At 44.7% G+C, this 8,527-nt stretch overlaps 1 protein-coding gene across 2 annotated transcripts; it reads right to left on the bottom strand.

The window, feature by feature from the left end:
* Positions 1 to 4,626: 4,626 nt before the first annotated feature.
* Positions 4,627 to 7,904, bottom strand: LOC125547880. 2 transcript variants are annotated; one of them, XM_048711625.1, is made up of 12 exons: positions 7,733 to 7,904; positions 7,041 to 7,244; positions 6,813 to 6,896; positions 6,686 to 6,741; positions 6,480 to 6,615; positions 6,238 to 6,334; positions 6,081 to 6,147; positions 5,867 to 5,965; positions 5,665 to 5,754; positions 5,429 to 5,583; positions 5,228 to 5,335; positions 4,627 to 5,028 (listed from the first exon to the last, which is right to left on the bottom strand). In XM_048711625.1, exons 2-12 carry the CDS (start codon positions 7,240 to 7,242, stop codon positions 4,860 to 4,862), a joined length of 1,263 nt encoding a protein of 420 aa, XP_048567582.1. In that variant the 5' UTR covers positions 7,243 to 7,244; positions 7,733 to 7,904; the 3' UTR covers positions 4,627 to 4,859. The 2 variants fall into 2 exon arrangements, with proteins under 2 accessions (XP_048567582.1, XP_048567581.1); XM_048711624.1 differs by having other exon boundaries at positions 7,569 to 7,902.
* Between the last annotated feature and the right edge of the window lie 623 nt (positions 7,905 to 8,527).

The following is an 8,527-nucleotide window of genomic DNA, read 5'->3' as shown; positions in this document are numbered from 1 at the left end:
CACCGCCGTAACTTTTGGTATCCACGAGATCCCATCTTGGGGCCTGTTCCGGAGCTCCGCCGGATGGGGCATCGATCACGAAGGGCTTCTATATCATCACCACAGCCCCTCCGATGAAGTGTGAGTAGTTCACCTCAGACCTACGGGTCCATAGTTATTAGCTAGATGGCTTCTTCTTTCTTTTTGGATCTCAATGCAATGTTCTCCCCCTCTCTTGTGGAGATCTATTCGATGTAATCTTCTTTTTGCGGTGTGTTTGTTGAGACCGATGAATTGTGGGTTTATGATCAAGTCTATCTATGAACAATATTTGAATCTTCTCTGAATTCTTTTATGTATGATTGGTTATCTTTGCAAGTCTCTTCGAATTATCAGTTTGGTTTGGCCTGCTAGATTGATCTTTCTTGCAATGGGAGAAGTGCTTAGCTTTGGGTTCAATCTTGCGGTGTCCTTTCCCAGTGACAGTAGGGGCAGCAAGGCACGTATTGTATTGTTACCATCGAGGATAACAAGATGGGGTTTTCATCATATTGCATGAGTTTATCCCTCTAAATCATGTCATCTTGCTTAAGGCATTGCTTAATACTCTAGATGCATGCTGGATAGCGGTCGATGAGTGAAGTAATAGTAGTAGATGCAGGCAGGAGTCGGTCTACTTGTCTCAGACGTGATGCCTATATATATGATCATACCTAGATATTCTCATAACAATGCTCAATTCTGTCAATTGTTCAACAGTAATTCGTTCACCCACCATAGAATACTTATGCTCTTGAGAGAAGCCACTAGTGAAACCTATGGCCCCAGGGTCTATCTTCATCATATTAATCTTCCAATACTTAGTTATTTCATTTGCTTTCTACTTTGCTTTTTATTTTACTTTGCATCTTTATCATAAAAATACCAAAAATATTATCTTATCATATCTATCAGATCTCACTCTCGTAATATACGGATTGACAACCCCTTACCGCGTTGGTTGCGAGGATTTATTTGTTTTGTGCAGGTATGAGGGACTCGCGCGTAGCCTCCTACTAGATTGATACCTTGGTTCTAAAAAACTGAGGGAAATACTTACGCTACTTTGCTGCATCATCCCTTCCTCTTCGAGGAAAACCAACGCAGTGCTCAAGAGGTAGCACAATATACTAAACGATCAAGTGCTAAGCTAACGGAATGGGTCAAGTCAATCACATCATTCTCTAATGATGTGATCCCGTTAATCAAATGACAACTCATGTCTATGGCTAGGAAACTTTACCATCTTTGATTCAACGAGCTGGTCAAATAGAGACATACTAGTGACACTCTGTTTGTCTATGTATCCACACATGTACTAAGTTTCCGGTTAATACAATTCTAGCATGAATAATAAACATTTATCATGAAATAAGGAAATAAACAATAACTTTATTATTGCCTCTAGGGCATATTTCCTTCATTTGATGTTTAGGTTATCATCATCCGAACCCATCTTAGGGATCGAAATTGTACTCCGAGTGACAGAATTTAGTGTTCCGAGTGGTTTTCGGCCGATCACGCCTTCAAGACGACCTCGGATGAAGGAGCACTCTAAAGGAATTGTCTTCGTCTTGTCGAGGCAATCTATTTTGATATATAAATCATCTCATCCGAGTTCGTATGCAAAACTTAGAGACAATACACTGCAGAACGAACTTAAACGGAAATATGGCGCGAGGTACCAGACACTCTGTCCCTCAAGAAGGCCTTGAATCGAAAAACCTTCAACAGGGAAAGTTTTGTCTCGTCAAGCCGACCGATTTTCATATATAATTCGTCTCAATCCGAGGGCGTATGAGACCTGGTGAGACAAATCAAGATCAGGTTATGTTTTCAGTCAGGAAATCCGAGTGGAAAGCTTACCATACGAGTGAAAACTTACCGATCGAGTGAAAGTTTGCCATCCGAGTGAACTTATTATCATCTGAGCGAAAATATAGTCCTCCGAGTGAAACTTGCCGATCGAGTAAGAGATTGCCTTCCGAGTGAAAATATAGTCATCCGAGTGAAAGATTTGTCTTCCGAGTGAAATTTTGCCATCCTAGTGAAAGTTGCCATCCGAGTGAAAAAGTCCAGTCGGACGATCCGAGTGAAAGACTCTAATATCCGAGTGGAGAGATCTGAGTGCTCCGACCAGAAGCTGAAGATGTGCCCGAAAGATTGTCGAGATGACCTCGGATGGAAAAGTGTTCAACATGGAAGTTGTGCGTATCGTCAACACGGTAAACTTTGGTTTTGGAGTCGTCATCATTTGAGATAGTATACGGCCTGCAAATTCACTACGATACTTGGACAATACAGTTAGCTGCAGGACCGAGTCCGACTGAAGGTTAAAGATGGCTTCGTAGAGTATTCAAGATGGCCTTGTTTGGAAAAGTGATCAACATAAGAGTTGTCGAAATCACTAGTTGAGGATTATTCGTTGCAAAGATCACTCCAACTCCCCAGGTTGCGACAAGTGGCACACAGTGCACCACTTGTCGCAACCTGAGAGTTTTCCCTTTTTTCGTAGATCCGTTTATTCAAAACGTTTTATCTCTCAAACCGTGCGTCCAAATCTCAAACCGTTTTCACTGTTGGATTCCTCGCGTCGAGATTTTCAAAACTAGATCCCATGTTGATAGGTTTTGACAAACTTTGTTTTTCACAAAAAAACCGAATCAGAAGCACGGGTTTTTTCCCTTTCCCTCTCCTGAAATCACAATCGTGCCTCTCGCGGAAGCAAAACCGTGACTCTCGCGGAAGGAGAAAAAGAGAAAACACAAATTTTTTCGTTTCTGAGGAGGCACGGCCGTGACTCTTGCAAAAGCACACCCGTGCCTCTCGTGGAAGCGAAACCGTGACTCTCGCGAAGGAAAAAAATAGAAAACACGTTTTTTTCATTTTCGGGAGGCACAGCCGTGACTCTCGCGGAAGCACAACCGTACCTCTCGCAGAAGCAAAACCGTGACTCTCGCGAAAGCACAACCATGCCTCTCGCGGAAGCAAAACCGTGACTCTCGCAAAAGGAAAAAAAAAAAGAGAAAATGCGTTTTTTTCTATTTCCGAGAGGCACGGCCGTGACTCTCGCGAAAGCAAAACCATGCCTCTCGCAAAAGCAAAACCGTGACTCTTGTGAAAGGAAAAAAAGAAAATGCGTTTTTTCGCGCAATTTTTTTGGTCGATAAGCTAAGGAAGACTGGTGAAAAACCAAAACGTCGAAAAACCCCAGAAAAAACCGTTTAAATAGCCGAAAACACGTGCGAAAAAAAACAAAATCCGAAGGAAGCGACCAGAACGCGACACGTGGCGAATGGCTGAGAGCGCCCCGAGTGGCGCTGATCGTTATGAGACTCCCGAAGGAGTGCTCGTTAATTAGTGGCCCGTCTCGTCGAGACGCACAAATTTGATATTTGGGCCATCTTGATCCGAGGTCATATGCAAACTTGATGGCCCGCACAAGGAGGAAGACAGAAGTTTGGGCCAGATTCAGACTGAATCCGAGTTGGATGGAACTACTCTGGGACGTGAATTAATGTAATTTTTCATGTAAGAAAAGCCTAGATGAATCCTTATCTTGTACGGGAAGTCCAGCCGCCTCTTATATATGTTGGGGGTGACGGCCGATTGAACAACACACAATCGAACAAATCAATATACTACTTTTTCATCTATGTTTTATCTCTTCATCGTTTTTCTCTCTCGTTCTTCGTTGTTTCTCGAGTTTGAGAGCCGCGAATCCCGATACTCTAGGGGCGAGCGAATCGACCTAGGGCAGCCCATAGCCGCCGCACTCCCTGATGGGGTCCCTCCCGGGTGTGCGGGGTTTCGGGTCTGCAAAAGCGCCCGCCGACTGTCTTGCGTATCGCGCTGTCGGTCGGCTCTCCTTCGACGTGAGCTGCTGTGCATCACCCTCGATGTCGAGGGTACACGTGACGTGTTCGTGTGTCAACAGAATCCGATGTGTTTGTTTGAGATTCTAATTTTGGAAGATCTAGAATCTGAGAATCAGTAGCTGCGAGGCCAAACAAAAGCCATCATAAATCTGTTGGAAAAGGCAACGCTTAGGAGACGCTTAAGCACGCTTAGGCGTTACGCAACGACCAAACGCCTTGCCTAGAGCATAAGCAAAACTCTAAGGAGGGCAAACATGAAATTGTCCACTCAAGCAATAAATTAGACCATATTGCACAAAGATACCAACTGAGCCATAATACAATGGTAAAAATTGGTAGTTTACTCACTTATATGATCTAAATCAATATCGATACACATATAAAACCCAAATATTTATAGCTAAACACTATACGTTCGCCTAGGGTGCTGAAGTGCCACCTAGGCGCTAGGCTAAGGCCAACTGCCTCACTTTCGACTACGCTTTTTCCAACCTTATCATAATTGAATTCTTGATAGTTCAATTGTTATTCGTTCATTGCGATGGTAGCCTAAACTTTATGATTTCAAGCTACGGTTACTGAATTTTTTTTTTTATGATTACGCATGTGCGGTGGTACCTAGTGGTACTTAGGATCAGGAACAATGGATCTATTTTACGGGATTTTGTGCTCTTCTTTTGACGCTTTACACTTCTTTTGATGCTTTACACTCCAGTTAGCGAAACAAAACTGCCTGGTCATCACATGCTACCGGAGCAAAAGCTCAATTATCGGTTCTTCTGTAAGACATCCAAGGGTTTACATTTACAATCAGATGGAGTAATTTTCACTTACACAGCTACTATTCTGTTTTCAATTTTGTTCTGCCTTATGCATGCATGTTACAAGTTGCAACTAGTAGTACTTGTGTAAGTTCTGTTAATTTTCTGGATTACAATACAATGAAGCATTCGGGAGCCTGAACTATTTTGAATCCTCTGTTTCTGGGTCGTCCTCCAGATGCTCCTTGAGGCTCTGAATCTGGGGTTGGCAATCAACATTCTCCCAGATCGAATCGGTGCCCGGAAATTCGTAGTCTTCGGGTCTCAGCGACAGCGGAAACTCCGGAAGATCGGGCAAGGATTGAAGGGCACTGCACCAGGAAAGGGGAGGTGTAACAACCAAAGTTAACAAAAAAAAGATGCACAAATGGCTTCTCATGCGTGTCCTTGGGTCAAAGTATTTGAAATTATGCTATAAAAAGTATTTGAAAAATTGAAGAAGCTTTTAACTTTGGAATCTGTCATATTCAAATGTAGAGTTCTCTCTTGATACCGGAGGACTTAACTTACCTTTTCTTGTCTTGCTCGAAAAGATGCCCATATATTTGGAATTTCTTGTACGCGACATCTGGAATTTTCTTGTGCATGTTCTTCATGATGCCCCAAGGAGGAGGCACCCTACATTCAATCAAAAAACGAATGTGTCATGTCTAACTTTCTATTCAGTTCAATATTAGTGACGGTTTATCTTTGCAGAACTCTCAGTCAGACCTTGTGATGGGATTTGCCAGGCAAAAGCTCAGACAAGCCCTCTTGCTCTCTGCAAGGATGTCATCAGCTGCAGAGAGGCAGCAGACCGCGCTTATATGGTTGGTCGGCTCGCTTCCCTTGTCGAGCACTAGAGCATGGTAGTAATATGCTACTGCCTGAAATGTGATGAGATGGAACATTGTGTTAATAATATCACAAATGAGAAGCTTCAGGGTTTGAGTTGTTATTCGGGCAACCTTGGCGTCCATCCATTTCCACTTGAGGAAGAGCAGAAGCTTCTTGCCATACGAGTCGCTCGTGTCGCATCCTGACAGACAGTAGTGAGCCTGTGGAATCGGGGAGATCAGGAAGCCAGTATGAAAAGAAGTTCAGTAGGAAAAAGATGAAAGATGCTGATGAAACTTGCTATGGTTATGAGATTGGTTATGAATAGAAGACCTTTGAAAAATAGCTGACTTGCTCGCAGGCTAGCCGCCTCTTCACCGACAACGTCGCCTTTTCACACTCAGAAGCCAATCCTAGCTGTATCTCTACACACTGTTTTCCATCATAGGTAAAGTATAAGGATCGCTTTTAGAATCATATAGTATAAGCAAATTTGGCTTCACATCGTGAATATGTATATCTAAACAGAATTTGAAGTATACAGTACCTGAGCCAAAGACTGAATTGAGATGGCCTCAAGCATACCTTCCTGCAGGTAACTAGGAAAACTCTTCCTGTAATTCAAAGGTGAGCTGAAGTGAGTACTTGATCAATGGTAGTGGTAGTAGTAAAAGTTGATAACTGGTCACAGGTTTTGTGCATACTTAATTTGTGCAGGTATTTGAACAAGTATGTGATGCACGGAGTAGTCTAAGCACCCTGATGCCCTGAGCAATGAGTCCACAACATCCTTCTTTGAATCTAGTAGGTGCAAAAAAAGAGGCCATTTCATTAATTTCACTGTGAGTTTAAACAGAACAGAGCAACAAAAAAATCACTGTGCAAAGAGTACTACTCCATAAGTGGTGTTGTCTCTTTGAATCAAACGTAGATACATGGAACTGACCTTCAGATACCTTCTTTTCAGCTCCATTTTGGCCGTCTCTCGGGATGAGTTTGAGGTTTGCCTCAAACAGCGCAAGCATCGCCATCATGTGGACAACAGAAAGTACTTCGTACCACGCGCTCGCGAGACAGCACTCCTGGATGAAACCCCCTCTCATCAGCTCTTGATCAACCAATAAGTATGGCATGAATTTTATAGACTCTCACCTGGTCATCGTCTATGGTCCTCCAGCTGAATTGCACAGATGCTTCAAGACGGCCCTCTGCAAAAAAGCAATAGCGATTGAGTACTACTAACTTAAAATTCACATAAAGGATAGGCTGAAGTTCAGACCTTTCGCTGTTAATCCAAGAACAACAGGCAGGTACTCCTCAAGGGCGCGTCGCAGTTCAGAGACAGCCGACATATCCCCATGATCTTCATACAAATTCAACAGTTCAGAGAAATAATAGGCACATAATTCTTACTACTCAGTACTCACTCGTCATTAGTCAAGTAATCTAAATGGCCGGTAAGTTAACCAGGAAAGACAAAGAACGGTGAAGGTGATGATCAACATACAGATATCTTCAGCCAGCGCGACGACGTTGGAACGGAGCGTCGCGAGGCGATCGACGAGCTCCTTGGAAACCAGTCCCCTGAGCGGTTGGACCACGTCGGTGGCCACCGGGACACGGATGGTCGGGATGAACACGGCGACCTCCTGTACGACGCTCCGGCGCTTCCGGCCCTTCCCGTTGGGGACCGAGGCGCCACACCCCATTTCTGCGCATGAAAAAGCAGGGGATCATGTCACTGACATGGACATGTACCGTCAGAACAATAACCTAGATGCACAGCGTGAGCATGGATGTGGATCAGAAATAAGAAACTATTGAGAGCTGATCGATCAAGAAATGCTGGATCTGGACACAGCAGCAAAGGATGAACAGAAGTTAGTAAAGAAATGGAGACAGAGGTAGGTGGCCAAGCTCTGGATCTCTGGAACTACTAGAAAACAAAAGGTTAAAAGCAGTTGCAGAGCAAGATGGGCAACCATCAACAAGTCGATGGAGCAAATCGACGATCCCCACCCCCCCTAAAACTTACAATGTGAGCAAGGTCGCAGGCGGCGTCGATCAGATTTGCGAACAGCGAGGAGGATGGAGTGTTTGACCCTGCGCCCCGGTACAAGGAGGCTCGCCCATGGCCGGGCCCGGCTTTATAGTCGGCTAAGTTAACCAAGCGGGAATTAATGCGGGCAGCGCGCTTACGAGGAGGAGGCGCCGTAGCCTTTGTGCAGATCGGAGAGATCTTTTACGTGGAGATCGATGCCGAGGAGGGGGAGGAGGAGGTGGGGAAGGGAAATCACATGGCGCGCGGGGAAGAAGGGGGAGGCTGTACTGTCCCGGGGAGACGCCAGTGGGACGGCCAGCTAAACTATGCTCGCCCGTAACGTGCATGGGAACGTGCGCAGTTAACTGCTCCGAATACAAAACTCTCCGAGACGTCAATGGGGGAGAGAAGAAGTGACCTGTCTAGTCGTGGACGGTCAGGTCGCGGGGTAGTACAACGGGCGGGCGGCTAGTTCGTGCTCCGCGACCGACCTTTGAGCAGGAGCGCAGGACGATCACGCTCGAGGAAGAAGAGAAAAAACAAATCCAGCAATGTGTAAGTTGAGTGCTCGATCGTCGGGCTTGGGATCTTCATGATTGTTTGGAGATTCTTCCTCCTGAACTTTGCATCTACCCGAGTCTCTACTTAGCATCGATTCCACAAGTGCGCCTCTTGTAGGGTGATGTCGGTAATAGTTTAGTGAACCAAGCTGGAGAGCCGCGATTTGGTGCCTGGGCATGAACATTACCACGATTTGAAGGGGAAAAAGGTACAAAATATTTCAAAAAAATTATGGGGTAAGATGCTCATGGGCGTGAACTCCGTACAAAATTTTGTGAAGTTTGAACATTCGAGGTGCTCGTGGCAAAACAAACAATTTTTGGATGTCTGAGAAACTTTTGAAAATCACACTGTTCACGTCTGATTTTGTCTTTTTTGCCACGGCCTCCTTG

This window comes from Triticum urartu, chromosome 3, assembly GCF_003073215.2.
Source record: "Triticum urartu cultivar G1812 chromosome 3, Tu2.1, whole genome shotgun sequence".
Classification (NCBI taxonomy): domain Eukaryota; kingdom Viridiplantae; phylum Streptophyta; class Magnoliopsida; order Poales; family Poaceae; genus Triticum; species Triticum urartu.
The sequence above is the reverse complement of the archived record's forward strand: the minus strand, read 5'-3'. Positions and strand labels throughout refer to the sequence as shown.

Coding starts and splice junctions, on each gene's coding strand:
- LOC125547880 (XM_048711625.1), bottom strand. CDS start 7,242: ATGGGGTGTGGCGCCTCGGTCCCCAACGGGAAGGGCCGGAAGCGCCGG. Junction 6,897..7,040: donor CGCGCTGGCTGAAGATATCT/GTATGTTGATCA, acceptor ATTTGTATGAAG/ATCATGGGGATATGTCGGCT. Junction 6,148..6,237: donor CAAATACCTGCACAAATTAA/GTATGCACAAAA, acceptor TTTGAATTACAG/GAAGAGTTTTCCTAGTTACC.